This window comes from Geotrypetes seraphini, chromosome 15 (genome assembly GCF_902459505.1).
Source record: "Geotrypetes seraphini chromosome 15, aGeoSer1.1, whole genome shotgun sequence".
NCBI classification, from domain to species: Eukaryota; Metazoa; Chordata; class Amphibia; order Gymnophiona; family Dermophiidae; genus Geotrypetes; species Geotrypetes seraphini.
The window spans coordinates 43847783-43867680 of NC_047098.1; the positions used below are offsets into that span (position 1 = coordinate 43847783).

General features: G+C 45.9%; 2 protein-coding genes across 4 annotated transcripts in view; one reads left to right on the forward strand and one right to left on the reverse strand.

Moving 5' to 3' along the window:
- TUBD1 (tubulin delta 1) overlaps positions 1 to 7745 on the reverse strand; it is a 96443-nt gene extending 88698 nt beyond the window's left edge. Inside the window, exon 1 of one of the 3 annotated variants that reach the window (XM_033921299.1) lies at positions 7605 to 7745. The gene's annotated coding sequence lies outside the window, so the exon portion shown is untranslated. Of the gene's footprint in view, positions 1 to 6843; positions 7215 to 7604 lie in introns of those variants that run through there. The other 2 variants (XM_033921298.1, XM_033921297.1) reach the window with 2 other exon arrangements.
- RPS6KB1 (ribosomal protein S6 kinase B1) overlaps positions 7240 to 19898 on the forward strand; it is a 142766-nt gene continuing 130107 nt past the window's right edge. Inside the window, exon 1 of the mRNA XM_033921296.1 lies at positions 7240 to 7512. Coding sequence (XP_033777187.1) covers positions 7381 to 7512 — 132 coding nt within the window. The 5' untranslated portion in view covers positions 7240 to 7380. The remainder of the gene's footprint in view (positions 7513 to 19898) is intronic.

The window sequence follows — 19898 nt, forward strand, 5'->3', positions numbered from 1 at the left end:
AATTAGAGGGGTAAGGAGAAGCTAGAGGAATGAACATTGAAGTAGGGGGAACTATACAGAAACTAAGACAGTTAATTGTCAAAGAGGTGAGTCTTCAGGTTTTTTCTGAATGTGATGCAGTTTGGCTCTTTCCTGATAGTTTCAGGTAGGTCATTCCAGGTTTTTATACCCAGATAAGTTAACATAGAGTGGAAAATTTGGTTGTAGTGAAGGTATTTTGTGGATGGCAGGTTAGTTGGATTCTGTTAAGGATTCTTTTTGATGTCGACCAAACAGTAGAGAATCCTATATAATAAAGAGCTAGCCGCGCATGCGCACTCCTTTTTGCGTGTTCTGTGCGCTGTAGGTCTGTGGCCACAGGAGTGCGCATGCGCGAGTCCCCAGACTTGACCGCGGCTTGAGGCGGCCAACAGGAGCGGTAGATGGCGGGAGGAGGGCTCATGGTCCTGCCGCCGCTGCCGCTCCTGTTCACAGCGGCCTGCACGTCGCCGACTCCCCCACTCCTGCAATAACCGCTACCGCTCCTGTTCTTCCCCTCCCTCCAGTCACCGCTGCCATTCCTATTTAAAACGGCCTGCTGAGGTTCGCAGCTGGCTGTAGCGAACCTCGCAGGCCGCTCTCCACATGGTAGCACGTTCCCTCTGACGCGATCGTGTCAGAGGGAACATGCTACTGTGTTGGACAGCAGCCTGCGAGGTTCACTACAGCCGGCCGCGAACCTCAGCAGGCCGTTTTAAATAGGAATGGCAGCGGTGACAGGAACTATGGATGGAGGGAGGGGAAGAGGAAAAAGAAGGGCCATGGAGCAGGCAGGAAAGGGGGCTGCTTTGGGGGGAGGGGTGTGCTGGAGGGGAAGAGGAAAAAGAAGGGCCATGGAACAGGCAGGAAAGGGGGCTGCTTTGGGGGGAGGGGTGTGCTGGAGGGGAAGAGGAAAAAGAAGGGCCATGAAACAGGCAGGAAAGGGGGCTGCTTTGGGGGGGAGGGGTGTGCTGGAGGGGAAGAACTGGAGGGGAAGAGGAAAAAGAAGGGCCATGGAGCAGGCAGGAAAGGGGGCTGCTTTGGGGGGAGGGGTGTGCTGGAGGGGAAGAGGAAAAAGAAGGGCCATGCAGCAGGCAGGAAAGGGGGCTGTTTTGGTGGGAGGGTTGTGTTGAGTGCAGACAGCAATCATGGGGGGAGGGAGGAACAGAAGGGGGCCATGGAGCAGGTAGGCATTGCAGAACAGGGGGAGAGGGAAAGGGGGCTGCTTTGGCAAGCAGAGGGGCCATGGAGACAAACAGAAAGAAAGACGGACAGACAGGGGACCAGGGAGAGACATAGACACAAAGAATGACAGACAGACAGCGTCCAAAGAGAGAGACACAAATTTAAAAAACCTAGACGTACAGACATCTACTCTGGGCAGCGGAAGGAAGGCAGTACGGAGTGCTGCTGGAAGTGGCTGCTGGGAGGAGGGCTTCGAGACGCAGAAGACTGTCCCCAAAGCCCCTGCGGAGAGTTGGGCCAACCTCTCCTTCCTCACCGACGCCGAAGAAGCTGCAGGCCCCGCTCCCTCTCGCGCTCTGAGCACTCACAATTGGCTGAAGGATGTCGTGCCAGTGCTGCAGGTACAGGGGGATGCTTTTGTTGGAGAGGTGTGCTGGGGGGTAGACGGCTTTGCTGGGGGGGAGGGGAAAGACACAAGGGGGTCAGGGAGAGGGAAAGGGGGCTGCTTTGGGGGAAGGGGTATGTTGGGGCCAGACAGCTTTGCTCTGGGGGGGGGGAATGACACAAGGACACAGACACAAACAATGACACACAGGGGGCCAGTGAGACAGACAGAAAGGAAGACATTCAGGCAGCGTCCAAGGAGAGACAGCCAGCGTCTAAGGAGAGACTGCCAGTGTCCAAGGAGAGAAAAACAAACATAGACAGACAGACAGCGGCCAAGGGGAGAGAGAGAAAGAAAGAAAGACAGACAGACACATACATCTATTCTAGCACCCGTTAATGTAACGGGCTTAAAGACTAGTAACTGAATAAGAGGGGTTGCTGAGTTTCTGTATAGAATCTGGTGTAGGATACATGACGGTATGAAAATTATTCGGGATGATATTGGGAGCCAATGAAGGTTGTGATTGAATCAAATTTCTTTAATTTGTAGATTAGTCTAACAGCTGTGTTCTGGATTAGTTGCAGTTTGTGGATTAGAGTAGTGTTGATGCCAAGGTAGGTGGAGTTGCAATAGTCTAGCTGAGGTAGGACCATCATCTGGATGATCAGAGCAAAGTGGTGTGGGTGGAAGTATGATCTTGTGAGTCGCAGTTAACGCATAGTGTAGATCAGGGATCTCAAAGTCCCTCCTTGAGGGCCGTAATCCAGTCAGATTTTCAGGATTTATCCAATGAATATGCACTGAAAGCAGTGCATACACATAGATCTCATGCATATTCATTGGGGAAATCCTGAAAACCCGACTGGATTGCGGCCCTCAAGGAGGGACTTTGAGACCCCTAGTGTAGATAGTCTTTTTCCGAAGGCTAGATATTTGTGGTTCCATTGTGAGAGTGTTGTCTAAGATGCAGCCTAGTACCCTGGTGGATTTTTCCATTATGAGAGTGATGCCTGATGAGAGTGAGGTTAGATATGACATTCTGTTGTGCGGTGTGGAAACCAATGGCTTTGGTCTTAGTGGCATTCAGTTTCAACTTGTTGTTCGTTGCCCAGGTTTGAATTTTTTCTTTATTGTTTTGAGATTTTTTTTCGGCAATATTAGGATGGTTATTGGTTATGGGGATGAGAAGGAAGATGTCATCGGCATAAGATAGAACAGTTTTGTCTTCCATTCTGATGTGTCCTAGCAAGCTCATGAATAAATTGAATAGGATTGGTGATAATGGGGAGCCTTTTGGGATGCCACAGAATGCCTTCCAAGAGCTGGAGTATGATTCTTGCCTTTTGACCAAGAATTTGCGATTTTGTAGGAAATCGGCAAACCAATTCAATACAGTCCCTGTTATTCTGATTTCCGAGAGTTTGGTTAGAAGTAATTGGTGGTCCACTGAGTCGAAGGCTGCAGAGATATCAAATTAGAGTAATATTGTCTGATGACCCTAGCTTAGCAACTGTTTGATTTTAGTGATTAGAGTGATGAGGAGGAGCTCGGTGCTGTGCTTTGTTCGGAAGCCGTATTGAGGTGTGAAGGCAGGAGTGTTGCTCTATGTATGAGGCTAGCTGCTTGCTGACATGGGACCAGGGCCGGATTTTCCTATAGGCTAACTAGACTTCAGCCTAGGGCCTCAAGATCAAGAGGGGCCTACATTCAAATTGTTAGCAAAATTAAAATTACACTATTCTAAAAATAGTGAACACTAAAACACTGAACCGAAAATAAGGAGAAATTCTACGCTTCAGGATCGGAACCGGCTCCGGCCGCAACGGGGCGCTGACTCGGCTTCTCCCTTTCTTTTTCTCACCTTGGGAGGAGGATCGGGGAGGGAAAGACGTCAGTCCGGAAACAGCTGGGCAAAGCCCAGCCCCACGGGGGGAGAGGCAAAACGTGGATCCGTCAGGACAGGGCGGCCCAGACTGGCATCGGGGGGGGTGTTCAGTGGAAAGGGGATGGGAGGCAGGCAGGCTGGCATCGGAGAGGGGGTGGGGGGGCTTAATGGAAGGCAGGCAGGCAGGATGGCATGGGGGGTGTTCAATGGAAGGGAGATGGGAGGTAGAGAATGACACGGTGAAAAAATTGGTCCCCGTCACCGCCCCGTCCCCGTCTCACCATCCCCGTCACCGCCCCGTCCCCGTCTCACCATCCCCGTCACCGCCCCGTCCCCGTCTCACCATCCTCTTCACCGCCCCGTCACCGCCACTGCCACCCCATTCACCGCCCCGTCACCGCCACTGCAATCCCATTCACTTTTCTTTATTTACGTATAAAGGAAACATTCTTTAAAACTTTAAAACTTAGTTAAATATTAGTTAATAACTATACAAAAACAAAACACGCAGAGAAAAAATTAATTAATATAAATTCTCAAAACTGACACATTTTGATCACTAAATTTAAAATAGTTATTTTTCATACAGTTTTTCAATCACTAATCTTCCACCACCCCTGGGGCTAGCAATGCAAAAACAAACACGACATGTACTTTAAATGCTTACAATGTTAGCCTATATGGTAAGTAGACGCGGCCGCTGTACCTAATCGCGGCAAAGATCTCCCTGCCGTGATTAGCATAGTGACCGCGGCTACGGCTGCAAGTCTCCCCTCCCCCCAGCGATCACGGCAGGAGGGCACCCAACCCCTCCTGTAGACCCCCCCAACAGCCCTCCCGACAATCGCAGCAGAAGGGTACCCAACCCCTCCTGCCGGTCCTCCCAATGGCCTCCCCTAAGATCGCCGGCAGGAGGGTACCCAACCCCTCCTGCTGGACCCCCCCCAACGAACCCTCCCACCCCGGAACCCCCTTAGTCTTACTTTCCAAGTTGGACCGGACGGCTCCTCACACGTATGGCCAGCAGGCTTGCCTCCGTCCAAATGAGGCGGGCCCGCCCCTACCCTGCCCAACCCACAGGATCCTAGGGCCTGATTGGTCTAGGCACCTAAAGCCACTCCCGCTATAGGAGGGGCCTTAGGTGCTTGGGCCAATCAGCCCTAGGATCCTGTGGGTTAGGCAGGGGAGGGGAGGGGCGGGCCCGCCTCATTTGGACGGAGGCAGGCCTGCTGGCCAGACAAGCGAGGAGCTGTCCGGTCCAACTTGGAAAGTAAGACTAAGGGTGGTGTTTCGGGATGGCGGGGTTTGTTGGGGGGGGGGCCGGCAGGAGGGGTTGGGCACCCTCCTATTGGCGATATAGGGGGCCGTTGGGGGTGCCGGCAGGAGGGGTTGGGCACCCTCCTACCAGTGAGGGCGATCGTCGGGGGGGGGGGGGGGGGGGTTCTATTGGCAGGAAGGGTTGATCTGACAAATGAGGAGCACGGTGAAAACACAGGTAAATAGCGGTTCCTAGAAGGGGGGACATTGGCCTGCGGGGACAAATCTATTCACCGTTTTTGCGGTCGGTGAAAGGATTTGTCCCCGCGTCTGCGGCGATTTGCTAATGAGGTCACCATAACCCGCAGCCAAACCACAGCCACGCAGCGGTTCGCTGCGGGGATCGCTCCCCGTGTCATTCTCTAATGGGAGGCAAGCGGGCATCGGAGGGGGGGGGGTGAGGTGAGGAAGGATGCACTGGGGGCACTATGGACATAGGAAGGGGCAATGTTGTGTGTTATGTTTGATTAGTTATTGTTACAAGTACTATATATGGTGCTGAGAATAAATGTCCAAATAAGTGTTCTCGACTTTTTAAAATTTATTATCCATGTCACATTTTTTATAAAGGTTAGTACCAATAACAACATGTTTCATTTAACATATTGATATATATCACAGTAATGATGTATTTTATTATCTCTCATGCAATTTACAAACTTAAAAATGGGAGGTGAAAGGGCCTCATAAGTGGACTAGCCTAGGGCCTCTTTTCATCTAAATCCAGCCCTGCATAGGACTCAAGGATTTTAGTGAGGATCGGAATGCCCGCAATCGGTCTGTAGTTAGATGCTATGGAGAGGTCTGCTTGGGCTGTTTTCGGTATAGGGGTTAAGGCTATGTTGCCCATTTCTTTGGGGAAAATGCCCTTGGTTCAGGGAACTATTTAGTAGATTGGTGAGCCAGTTCATGATATGATGGGGAGCTGCTGAAAGAAGGTATGGAGGACAGTTGTCTAGGGCAGTGTTTTTCAACCTTTTTACACTTTTTATGGACTGGCAGAAATAAAAGAATTATTCAGTGGACCGGCATCGGTCCGTGGACCAGCGGTTGAAGAACACTGGGCTAAGTTGTGGGCCAGACCCCGCCCATCTCTGTCCAATCTCCACCCCAGACCCCGCCCCCATAATAGTACTAATTGCACCTTGCACGTCCTGTGCTTCATCTGGAAGTCTTCCCTCTGACGTTGCAATGTCAGAGAGAAGGCGTCCGGTTCAGGCGCAGGATGCCCGTAGGAGCCACTGCCCGTGGCTTTGTGCACTGAATCAGTTAGGAAGAGGGAGCTGGCTCGGAGATAACGCCGCATCGATCGCACCGTGGATCTGCAGTTGAAGAACACTGTTCTGGGCCTGGTGCACGTGCTGGCCCTGTGGACCGGCAGGAAATTTCTGTGGACCGGTACTGGTCCATGGACCGGTGGTTGAAGAACACTGGTCTAGGGGGCTACTTCGTAGGGCTAGCTTTAACTTCTTGCTGCATGCTGTGCTAGCTTTCTGCATCAACCGTAATAGATCAACGAACATCAAGATACAGGAAGATCTATGGTCAGGAAAGCTGGTTTTAGAACCTCATGACATTTAAAAAGATACTACTTTTAAAGAAAATTGTTGTCTGATTTCTTGTTGACAACTAGAACTAGCCGAGAAAGTTTGAAATAATTTAACTCCCAACCCCCCGCCGCCCTAGAGCGCTAAATACTCCGACGCTCATAGAATTCAGGCTCAGTGTTGACGGAGTTCTATATTTTTAAAGTATTGATATTTGTAATCAAATAAAATTGGTTTATTCCCTATATACTGCCTGTACGTGTAACTGTAGCGCTGCACGTATACTCATGATCTGGTCAATATATACAGAGAAGGGTTTATATAGTTAAATCAACAGTGATCTTCCTGATGGAGATAACTTGTAAAAGCTTCATACAAAAGTTTAAAGACAATGAAGTATCGAAAACATTTTTCTTCTACAACCTGTTTACATTACACAGATTTTATTTTAATTAATTTTAGATTCCTCCGCTATTAACAAAAAATAAAATGTTTTTACCTACCGCTCACCTAGCGGAATCCTGTCAAGAAGCTGCTACATAAAGCTCGAAATTCGCCCCGTATCTGCTTTTCCTTCAGTTGCTATAACTAATCCTCTCTCTCGTCAACAGCGTCAGCAGAAACCGTCAAACTCAGGCAGCAAATCTGAGCAAACAGTGAAAGCCGGGCAGCCGGCATCCCCAAACCTTCCAAAAATTCCCCATCCATTTATAAAGGTGCTCAGAGCACACGCCCGACATTCTGTTTCTCCACACTAGTCAAAAACACAAAACCCGGGCTTCAGTATCGGAGTTTCAGCGCGATTATTCCGTAAACTCAAACCCTACTCTCCTCGCGCGGGCTTCACGAACTCCATCGCGCACGCTCAGTGCCAGAAGTCTGTCTCAGAGGGGCGCTTGTTTTACGTGCATGCCCCTAAGTCGTAGGCTTCGGGAACCTGAAAGCGCATGCTCAGTGCCTGGGGTTCGGAAAGGTGATTTGCCAAGCCCAGGCGCAGTCGCGCTTCTGCGGCCGGTCATGGCGGCGGTGTGTGCGAGCCCATGAGGCGAGGGAACCGGAGTCCTGAGGGCCCACGAACTCAACAAAGGCAATCCGAGGCAATGGCGGGGGTTTTCGACATTGACTTGGATCAGCCCGAGGACAGCATTTCCGATGAGGAGTTGGAGGATGGGGTAAAGTATGGGGCGGGGGTACCAGGCCTGCACATTATGCATGTGTCTGTGTACGAGGGAGGGAGGTAGTAGAGGCCTTCTATGCAACTCACTCTTGTGACAAATGTGACACTGCAGTCTCTGTCGGGGGAGTAGAGGGAGCCAGAAAGCGCCCTCCCGTTCCATTCCAGCCCACCCGCGAAGTAGAGTCCGTGACAGCTTGTAGTCAGCCTTGCTTGCTCTGGGACCAAAAATCCGGTCCGAACGCCGGGAAAACTTCGACTTAGAACGTCTTTTCACCTCTTTAGTTATTTGCCTTGTACTTGCAAGAAAAGAAATGGCATATGTAGTGATAAATGATGAAATGAAAGTTCTGGTTCTCTGCCAGTCTTTTGATAAGAGTTTAGTTGCCGTTTGGCAGCTGATGCTTCTACAGGTACTAGTGAACCAGAGTTTATTTCAGGACGCGCCCCTCCTGCTGTCATGCAAACGGGATTCGGAGTGAAGGGCCTCTGTGTACTGTACTCTTTCTGTGCTGGTCTGGTTTACTTTAGTTGATTTGTGCAGCGATACCAGTTCGGCGCCATTTAAAGAAACTGTGCCTACTAATTTATCATGAACTTTTTTTTTTTTAAAGGTCTAACTTGATTACTAGTAACTTGTGGAATTACTTTTTGAAAGCTGTTTATTCTTCTCAGTGAAAAGTGCGTTGGATAGCATTTCTTTGCTTGTTTGTGTGCATTTTTTTTCTGCCGTCTTCTCGTTTAGTGTGACAATTCCAGTTCCTGTAATGTAGAACTGATGATGATCTTGGCTAAACTTTTTCTCAGTAGTCCAGCAAACCCTTGCTATGTTAAATCCATGGGGAAAAAAAAACCCTTAAAGGCAGAGAGGCAGGCAAAACGTGTGAACTTGGTCACTTACTGTATTTGGCTTAGTTTAGCTATTTCTGGCTGTAACTGAACATAAGAACATAAGCAATGCCTCTGCTGGGTCAGACCTGAGGTCCATCGTGCCCAGCAGTCCGCTCATGCGGTAGCCCAACAGGTCCAGGACCTGTGCAGTAATCCTCTATCTATACCCCTCTATCCCCTTTTCCAGCAGGAAATTGTCCAATCCTTTCTTGAACCCCAGTACCATACTCTGCCCTATTACGCCCTCTGGAAGTGCATTCCAGGTGTCCACCACACGTTGGGTAAAGAAGAACTTCCTAGCATTCGTTTTGAATCTGTCCCCTTTCAACTCTGAATGCCCTCTTGTTCTTTTATTATTCGAAAGTTTGAAGAATCTGTCCCTCTCTATTGTAGTGTCCAACTAGTTGTATTATCTAGTTTAGCAAATATGTTGGATGTTGGAAAGCTTGGGCATGTTAAGCTATTTAAGAATGTGCTGCTGTATGATGGTCAGATTCCCAAATACAGGTCTCCCCCCTCCATATTTATTTATTTATTCATTCAATTTTCTATACCATTCTCCCAAGGGAACTCAGAATAGTTTGCATGAATTTATTCATATACTTGAGGATTTTTCCCTGTCTGTCTGTCTGTCTAATGTACATGGGGCAATGGGGGATTAAGTGATTTACGCAGGGTCACAAGGAGCAGCATGGGTTTGACCCCACAGCCTCACGGTGCTGTAAATTCACAGCCTCAAGGTGCTGAGGCTGTAGCTTTAACCACTGTGTCGCATTCATATTTGCTGGGGTTAGGGGCACAGCCCCCTCATGATTACCAAAAAAATATGAATAAAATTTTCCTTTCATATTCATGGGATTTGGGGGTATAGCCCTCGTGAATACTGTAAATTCACGAATAATAAACATTCTCTTCATATTCGGTGGCCTTTGCCCGACTACACTGCAGCAAAACTCACAGTTGTGCACTACTCTGATGCTGGCCTTTTCTTCAGCGTCCCAGAATGATGTCACTTGGGGGAGCGGAGTTAGCTCTGTCCCAGATGAGATGAAACCACATGAGTGAGGCTGCTCTGTTTGGAGTGGCATTCTAAAACGCAGTGCGAACTTGCGAATAACCAACGTCACAAGTGCTGAACCTGTAAATAGAAATACAGAAATGTACCTCCTAGTAGCTATTTATAGGAGTGTAATAGAATTCTGTTCTCTAGCTCTGCATTTTGGGGTAACCTCTTCTGGTGTCTTGGATAGCTTGTCACAATCCTGACCATAGGGCAGGGGTATCAAAGCCCCTCCTCGAGGGCTGCAATCCAGTCGGGTTTTCAGAATTTCCCCAATGACTATATATGAGATCTATTAGCATACAATGAAAGAAGTGCATGCAAATAGATCTCATGCATAGTCATTGGGGAAATCCTGAAATCCCGACGGGATTGCGGCCCTGCCATAGGGTATATCCATTGCTTTTGATAATGTGGAATCCTTTCAATTATTTTTGCTGTTGTGTTGCAACCAGAATGATTTTTTTCTTTTGTGTTCACACTGCCTAATGTGATTTTTATTTTTCTTCTTTTGTTTGTGTTCACACTGCCTAATGTAATGTGGCTATCTGTCATTGTACTCGTATGTAGTTTTATATTTTGCCACTAGCTGATTACCCGGCATTGCCCGGATATTTATTTATCGCACTTATCTGTCGTTTTTAATCATTTTTACTTGTCACCCCCTTCCCACCCTCCACAGTATTTTTTTCCCCAGATAGTAAGTCATATGTATACCTACCAAGTTTGATGGAAATCTCTCCATGTGTTTCAGAGTTATCTCCAAAAACTATGGATTAGACACTATAATATCTGTCGTTTTCAATAATTTTTACGTCACCCCCTTCCCACTCTCACAGTATTTTTTTCCCAGATAGTAAGTCTTATGTATAACACACACACTTTCATATATATATATATATATATATATGATTAACCCAAAGCTCAGGATGACTCCTTAATCTAATATAATAAAATGGTAAGCCGCGCATGCGCACTTCCTAAGTGTGTGCCGCTTTTCCGTGAGCTGTAGCAACACATATGAAGTGCGCATGCGCGGCTTACGATTCTTTGAAAGACGCGGCGGTGGCTACTCTCATGATCCCCGCCTGCGTCGGATTTCCGACACAGGTGGGGATCATGAGAGGAGCCACTGCCGCGTCTTTCAACTAAAAAAAAAACAAGGCGGATGTCGGCCCGATGGCTGGAGTTCACCGCTGAGTCCAGTGAGGAGTGCTTCCCTCAACAGGAACCGTCGGGTCTAATTCAAATACTCCCGGCAGGTCGGGAGGGGGCGGAGCAGACTCGCACGCCTGGCAGGGACCGGACAGGAACTAGACTCCCTGCAGGAGCCAGCCTGATGGCTGGAGATCACCGGACTGGACAGGGGGAGCAGGTAAGGGGGTGCTGCAGTACAGGAGGAGCAGGGAAGAGGTGATTCTGGACAGGCGGGGAGGTAACAGGAAGGGAGGCCTACTGCTGGATAGGGGAAGCAGGGAAGAGGTGCTGCTAGATGGGGGGGGGAGGTAAAAGGAAGGGAGAAGGGCTCCTGCAAAGGAAAAGAGCTGCTGCTGGATATGGGGAGCTGGAAATGGGGTGATGCTGAACAGGGGGAGATAAAAGGAGAAGGGCTACTGCTATATAGGGGGAGCAGGGAATGGGTGGGGGTGCTGCTGGACAGGGAGGAGGTAAATGTAAGGGAGACGGGCTGCTAGCACCCGTTAATGTAACGGGCTAAACAATTAGTTTAAATATAATGCCGGTTTGTTCAGTAAAGTCATCTCAAGAGCTCGAGCAGATGTTAATAATTGATACCTATTTAATCTTGGCTAGCTTAAAAAAGCAAGTTAAAAAAAAAAAAACTATTTTACTTAAACAGGTCTTAAATGTTTTAAGTAGTCGGTGTTCTCAGACTAGGGGCTCCTTTTACTAAGCTGCGCTAGCGGATTTAACGTGCACTAAATTGCCACACGCGCTTGACACTAATGCCACCATTGAGCTGGCATTAGTTTTTGGTGCGGGGGTTAGCACGCACTAATCTGCAGCGCACGCTAATTCCGCTAGCGCAGCTTAGTAAAAGGAGCCCTAAATGGCCTATGTAATAAAGACTTTTTCTCATGTTTGTGGAAAAATATTTAATATGAAGGGCACAAAGTTAGATACTACCTAAACTAGCTTAATCAGTGGCATGGAGAAGTAGCCTAGTGGTTAGATAACTGGGTTGAGACAACCAGGAAAATCTGGTTCAAATCCTGCTGCTGCTCTTTGTGCTCTTCAGCAAGCCATTGAACCCTGATTGCCTCCAGTACAAATTTTATATTGTAAGTTCCCTGGAGACTGAGAAATTCCTGATGTAGCCAGAATGTAGCTCACCCTAAGCTACTACAGAAAAAGGTGTTAAAACTAAATTCAAGTATTTAAGTAAATAAAACATTGTGGTCAAACATACTAGAGGGTTTTTGTCCATATTGTATGTATTGGACAAATGTAAATCTACAGGGTAGGAACCTAGGCCAGGCAGCACTGCAAGCGAGTCGGGAAAATAAAGAGCTCTTGCCCAGAAATAAAACAAGACAGATTGTGGCATACTGTTTTTGAAATCTAAAGCCATTGAATCAGATGTACAGTACTTGATATCCAAATAATCTGAGTTGTTTTAGACTTACAGCACTTAAATAAATAAAATCAGAGGTGGCTTGTGTGTGTGCATTATGTTGTAAAAGTATTTAAATGCTGCACTGTTTTTTTATAAAGTCCTACTTAAAAGCGTAGAAACGATTTAAATATTTGATTGCAAACCTCACTCTTGGTACTGGAGGATTTCTGTTTGGGGTAGGGACAATATTCTGTCATTTCAGCACAAGTTAAAAATTAAAAAATCTTTTCTACAGTTTTATGTGTAAATATGTTTATTGAACAAGAATGGAAAAGCAGTATACAGAAAATCAAAACTTTTTCCTCCATACCATCACAGTTCCCAATCCCCCCCATCCCCCCCTCCCACCCCACCCAGGCAGCAGCAACTAGAACCAATATAAGAAACAAACAAAAAACATCTCAAGCATCCCAGAGTTGTCTACGAACATAAGAAGTAAAGGTCAAACTAAAAGAATACCAACATTGACGAAAAAGTCTGCCTGTCTTGGTTGACATGTCCACAATGTCTCTGCGCTCCAGCAACATTTGCTGCAGCATTAATGCTCTCCACTGCTGAATAGTCGGGGGTTGAGAAGAAAGCCACTGCAACAGAACACACTTCCTCCCCAGCAGAATAGTCCGCTTGAGAAAGGCCGAACAGCCCGGCTTGGGCGGGTGAAAACGAATCTGTAGAGTAATGAGGAAGCTCGGGTGAAGTCTCCAGGAGCACCCCCATAGCTGGGCCACAGCAGATACCAATTGCAACCAAAAGGTTTCTACAGTTTTAAAACATTTTTGAAAATCCTTTTTTGAAAATTTTTTTTCTATTAAAAAAAGAGTCTAATTTCATGTGTTTAGCTTTTATGTAAGTGTGATGGTTTTGTTGCTTGTTTTCATTTCTAAACTAAACTAAACTAAACCTTAGGTTTGTATACCGCATCTAAGTTACAAAAAAGCCTTAGTTCTTTTTTTTTTATCCATTTTTGACTGTATACATACCGACACTTATCAGTTGGAAAGGAAAATCCTCAAAGACCTTGTGGTGGTTATGATAATGTCACATTCTGGGGGCCCTCGCCCTACTGCTTGGGTGCTCAAGTGTGCTGTTATTGGATATGCAGTATTTGTTTTGCAGGCTCTTGGCTCATCTGGAATACCACTGCAGTAATTATCTTTTATTTGGTTTAGTAGTCTTTTTGATGTTTCTGATGATTATGAATTTGCTGCTCTTAAGTTCTTAGAACATCAAAATTCTTTTCAGTCTTGCTGTTTTTGAGATAGCTGTTCAAGCACTTACTTTCACAGCACAGACAACATTGCTTCTGCTGAGAGAGGAACACCTACCTCTGCTTTTCTTTGCTGTGATACATTCTTGTAGTTACTTAACGGTAAAGGTATGAGTTGCTCTAGTATTAGCAAAATAGCTGGGATTAAAACCAAAAATCCTGCTTTCCAGTTCTGTGTTCTAAGTTAAGTATTTTTATACCTACCTAATTTATTACTGTATATACTCAAATACAAACCGAGATCTTTGAGCCAAAAATGGGGGGTGTCGGTTTATATTAGAGTCTACACTTGAGTACTTCTCTAACTAAAAAAAACCCAACCTAAACTAAATTTAAACCTACTAGGGGTCTGGCTGAGAGGAATGGAGTCATGGGTCCAGGGCAACCCCGAAATGCGAGGCAGGCAGCTGATTTGGCTGCGGCAGTCATCCATGTTGTTTGCCAGGAGGAGGGGAGAGTGAGGAGTCAGCGGTGCATCTGGATTGCAATGAGCCCTGTCTTCAGTCCTAGCCACGCTAAACCAGCTGGCAATGAAGAGGCTAGGCACCTTCCCTCTTGCCAAGTCACTATAGACTCTGCCAGTCTCGATTCCGCCCATCAAAATCAGGAAGTAACCAGAGGGGAGTGGGATCAAGACTGGCAGAGCCTATAGTGACTTGGCAAGAGGGAAAGCTCCCGTAGCGTCTGACTTCTTTATTGCCAGTTCACTATGATAACCCAAATTTCTAACCTCTGGTTTATATTCAAGTCAACATTTTTCCCCTCTTTTTGGAAGGAAAAAAAAAGGATACCTCGGTTTATATTTGAGTATGTATGGTATTCATTTCTTGTATTTGAACAAAATTCATTTAGTGGTATTGATCTGTACTATGTAGAGGTGGTCTGACCCATTGGAAGATTTAGTTCCTTTGCACTTTCTCTAGCCTAGGTACATGTGACTTCTCTCATCAAGCATGACATACGTATGCCCTCATCATTACTATGTTCTTAGTTGAAATTCTTAAGCTTCCTCCTATCCTTCCAGACAGTTGTATATAAATTTTGTTAGATGCTATTAGCTTCACCATCTTTCTGCTGCCCATATAAGTAGCATTGTAGTAAATGATTACACATTAAGACTGAAATGGCCCATCCAGCTTGCAAGTAAGTTATTCAGGTTTGTATTTGTAGTTTTCATGCTCTCCCTCCATGCTTTTGCTTTGGGTTATACTAGCCCACCTCCCACTTCCATTGCCGCCTTTTTGATCTGACGTGCTCAATATGTGGTTTCCATCCTTTTGCCTCTTAGGAATCTTATGTGAATATCCATAGAAACATTGAAACATGGTGGCAGATAAAGGTCAAATGGCCCATCTAGTCTGTCCATCCGCAGTAACCATTATCGCTTTCTCTCTCTAAGAGATCCCACATGCATATCCCAGGCCCTCTTGAATTCAGACACAGTCTCTATCTCCACCACCTCTTCCAGGAGACTGTTTCATGTATCTACCACCCTTTCTGTAAAAAAGTGTGTAGCGCAGTGGTTAAAGCTACAGCCTCAGCACCCTGAGCACCCTCAGCACCCATGCTGCTCCTTGTGACCCTGGGAAAGTCACTTAATTCCCGCATTGCCCCAGGTACATAGATAAATTGTGAGCCCGCCGGGACAGAGAGGGAAAAATGCTTGAGTACCTGAATAAATTCATGTAAACCGTTCTGAGCTCCCTTGGGAGAACGTTATAGAAAAAACATAAATAAATAAAATTTAGATTACTCCGGAGCCTATCGCCTCTTAACTTCATCCTATGTCTTCTCATTGTAGAGTTTCCTTTCAAATGAAAGAGACTCGACTCATGTTTCTATCATATCTCCCCTCTCCTGCCTTTCCTCCAAAGTATACAGATTGAGATCTTTAAGTCTGTCCCCCATACGCCTTATCACGAAGACCACACACCATTTTAAAGTAATCTTCCTCTGGACTGACTCCATCCTTTTTATATCTTTTTGAAGGTGCGGTCTCCAGAATTGTACACAATATTCTAAATGAGGTCTCACCAAAGTCTTATACAGGGGCATCAATACCTCCTTTTTCCTACTGGCCATACCTCTCCCTATGCAACCTAGCATCCTTCTAGCTTTCGCCATCACCTTTTCAACCTGTTTGGCCACCTTAATATCATCACATACAATTGCACCCAAATCCCGCTCTTCTGTCATGCATATAAATTCTTCACCCCCTAAATGGCACCATTCCCTCGGGTTTTTGCAGCCCAAATGCATGGCCTTGCATTTCTTAGCATTAAATTTTAGCTGCCAAATTTCAGACTATTCTTCAAGCTTCGCCAGGTCTTTCTTCGTTATTCACACCATCCGGCGTGTCTGCTCTATTGCAGATTTTGGTATCATCTGCAAAGAGGCAAATCTTACCGGACAACCCTTCAGCAATATCATTTATAAAAAGGTTAAAAATAGGCCCAAGATCAGAACCTTGAGGCACACCACTGGTAACATCTCTTTCCTCAGAGCGATCTCCATTGTTCACTACCCTCTGTCGCCTTCCACTCAACCAGTTCCTGACTCAGCCCATCACTTTGGGAACCCATCCCAAGTGCACTCAGTTTATTTATTAGACGTATGTGTGGAACACTGTCAAAGGCTTTGCTAAAATCTAAATACACCACATCTAGCGCACATCCTATATCCAGTTCTCTGGTCACCCAATCAAAGAAATTTATCAGATTTGTCCGACAAGACTTACCTCTAGTGAATCCATGTTGCCTCCGGTCCTGTAATCCACAGGATTCCAGAAACTTCTCCATTCTCTGTTTAAAAAGCGTTTCCATTAATTTGCTTACCATAAAAGTCAGACTTACCGGTCTGCAATTCCCTACTTCTTCCTTACTTCCACTTTTGTGGAGAGGGACCACATCCGCCCTTCTGCAGTCCTCCAGTACCACTCCCGATTCGTTGAAAAGGTCAGTCGGCGAAGCTACCAGAACTTCCTTAAGTTTTTCAGCACCCTCTGATGTACATCATCTATTGCTTTGTCTAGCTTTATTTTAGCTAGCTCCTCGTGAACACAACCCTCTGAAAATCGATCAGGGTCTATTGCTCCTCCATCCCTATTCAAGTTTGTCTTCTGCGGTCCCGCTCCCAGCACTTCAGCCGTAAACACAAAACAGAAATATTTGTTAAGCACTCCACTCCTTTTTTTTCTCCCTCCCAATTCCAGCATTGTTTTTGTTTTCGCCATCTTCTCAAGGAGGAAACTTCTAAGCATCCACCCATCCCTGACCATAAAAAAGTTTCCTGATGTTGTTTCCGAGTCTCTTCTTGTAGCCTCATATCATGTCGCCTAGTTCTACAGCTTTCTTTCCTTTTGCAACATTTTTATTACCATATATATTAATACTTTTTGAAGTATTTAAGTCTTAATATTCCTCCTCTAGGAATATATGTGCAGTAAAACCCTGTGAATCGCGGACTCAATAATTCGCAGTATTTTCCGACCGCCACTTCCTTGTACTAAAGTCATGGTTACACCTGCTGCTTTGACGTGCTATCTGGCATGTCAAAGCAGCTCCTGATTGGTGTAGCCTGACTTTAGTACCAGGAAGATACGGTCATAAAATACCACAAATGATTTCAACACCTGCCAGCATCCCAGCTGCCCTCTCCTGCCTTCGATCAGCCCCTTAAACTGCATTCGTGGTTGTTTGTTTTTTAATTCTTGGGTGTTCCTGGAACGGAACCCCTGTGGATTTCTGGGGAGTACTGTATTTAGATCTTTGGCCACCACCTTGTCTTACAAGGGCAAGGCAATTGTTAAATTACGCGATAACTGGATAAGAGCTAACGAAATGCAACATATGCACTCGTACATTGCCTGTTGCTTAGCATTCAGCCTTTAGTTGTGTGGCAGCCATGAGGTCAGAAACATGGCTGCTCCATTACAAGATTGCACTGTCGAAGAACAACGTGCAGTAGTGTGCTTTCTTTGGGCAGAGGGAGTGAAACCTGTGGAAATTCACTATTAGATATTGACTGTGGATGTAACATAGTAACATAGTAGATGACGACAGATAAAGACCCGAATGGTCCATCCAGTCTGCCCAACCTGATTCAATTTAAATTTTTATTTTATTTTATTTTTTTTAATTTTTCTTCTTAGCTTTTTCTGGGCAAGAATCCAAAGCTTTACCCGGTACTGTGCTTGGGTTCCAACTGCCAAAATCTCTGTTAAGACTTACTCCAGCCCATCTACACCCTTCCAGCCATTGAAGCCCTCCCCTGCCCATCCTCCACCAAACGGCCATACACAGACCGTGCAAGTCTGCCCAGTAACTGGCCTAGTTCAATATTTAATATTATTTTCTGATTCTAAATCTTCTGTGTTCATCCCACGCTTCTTTGAACTCAGTCACAGTTTTACTCTCCACCACCTCTTTCGGGAGCGCATTCCAGGCATCCACTACCCTCTCCGTAAAGTAGAATTTCCTAACATTGCCCCTGAATCTACCACCCCTCAACCTCAAATTAAGTCCTCTGGTTTTACCATTTTCCTTTCTCTGGAAAAGATTTTGTTCTACGTTAATACCCTTCAAGTATTTGAACGTCTGAATCATATCTCCCCTGTCTCTCCTTTCCTCTAGGGTATACATATTCAGGGCTTCCAGTCTCTCCTCATACGTCTTCTGGTGCAAGCCTCCTATCATTTTCGTCGCCCTCCTCTGGACCGCCTCAAGTCTTCTTACGTCTTTCGCCATATAGGGTCTCCAAAACTGAACACAATACTCCAAGTGGGGCCTCACCAATGACCTGTACAGGGGCATCAAAAGGTCATTGGTGAGGCCCCACTTGGAGAATTGTGTTCAGTTTTGGAGACCGTATATGGCGAAAGACGTATGGGCAGACTAGATGGCCATTTGGCCTTTATCTTCCATCATGTTCTATGTTGAATGAGTAAAAAGGTTTAAAGAGGAAATAACAGATATAAACTGACGCAGGTCTTACTGGTTGCCCATCAACATCACGCACACAAAAACACATTGATGCCTTGATTAGAGAAGACCAACAGATGGCTGCAAATTTGGATATCGCCTATGGATCTGCATTTGCCATAATGCATGATGACTTGGTATACAGGAAAGTCTGCATTCAATGGGTTCCCAAACAGCTTACTGATCTGAACAAGCAACTGCGTGTGGAGGTTGCAACCCAATTCCTGAGATGAAGATCTGAATATTCTGGAGAGAATAGTCACTAGCGACAAGACATGGGTGCATCACTACGACCCGGAGAGCAAAAAGCAAAGCATGGAGTGGGGACATCCATCTTCTCCGGCGAAGAAGAAATTCAAACAGTAGCCCTCCTCCAAAAACATCATGTTAACCACCTTTTGGGACATGAAGGGGCCTATTCTGGCACATTTCCAAGTGCATGGGCAAACAATCAACTGAGAATTACTGTGCATTGCTATGAAACAAACTTAAACCTGCAATTTGAGCAAAAAAAGAGGAATGTTGTCCAAAACAGTCTTGTTGCACCATGACAAATAACTTCCTCATACAGCAGCAGCGACAGAAGAAACAATGCAACAGCTTGGGCTTGGGTTCAAACATCTTCCACATCCTCCTTACAGCCTGGATCTGGTGACTAGCAATTATCACATCTTTGGTCCACTGAAGCAGACGCTGGAAGATCGCAGATTCACCTCTGATGATGAAGTAAAGGAAGCAGTGTTCACCTGGTTTTGGGAGCAGCTGAAAAATATCTTCTCTGCAGGAATTAAGAACAATACAGCAAATGTGTCATCTTGCATGGGGACTATGTGGAAAAGTGATATGTTCAGTTGCTTACTTCTATTAAAGTTGTTAAATGTATTTTGCCTTTACTTTTTGATTTATCCTTGTATTAACACTACTATGAGATTAGACGCTATCACTCTGGTCTCTCTCCTGATCCATGAACATCATTTTTTTTCCCAGCTATCAAGTACAGCTCCTTTTGGATTTTTGCATCCCAAATGCATCACTATATATTCCTCTGCAGTAAAGCTCAGCTGCCAAGCATTTGAGTAGCTTAGTTTCTCTAAAGTTTTATGTTGTATTTTTCTTCTGGAGTGTCCACTCTGTTGCAGATCTGTCATCTGCCACCTCCCCTCCAAAAAAAAAAGTTTCTTCTTATCCTTAGGTAATAATGCTCGCAAAGATGAGGCTGGCACCATACCGTGTGTTGAGAACCTCTGGCACTAGAGGACGTGCCTCTCGTCCTGTAGGCAAGTCAACTGGCTGGCTTGGAATCTCATGAGGCACACATCTTGCAATACAATGCACTAGACACTAGGGATTTAAGGTTGCTGGTTTTTTTACTCGGATGGGAAGGGTCACTAAACTACCAGGGAAAATGTTTCAAGTAGGGGGGAGGGGGGCTGATGCCAGATATCTGGAGCAGGGTGGTTAGGTTAGGGTAGGGAGAAAGGGGTTTCTGGTAGGCACCTACTCCTCTCGGCCAACTCTTCTACGCTGTCCCTGACCTACTGAGAATTGTCCT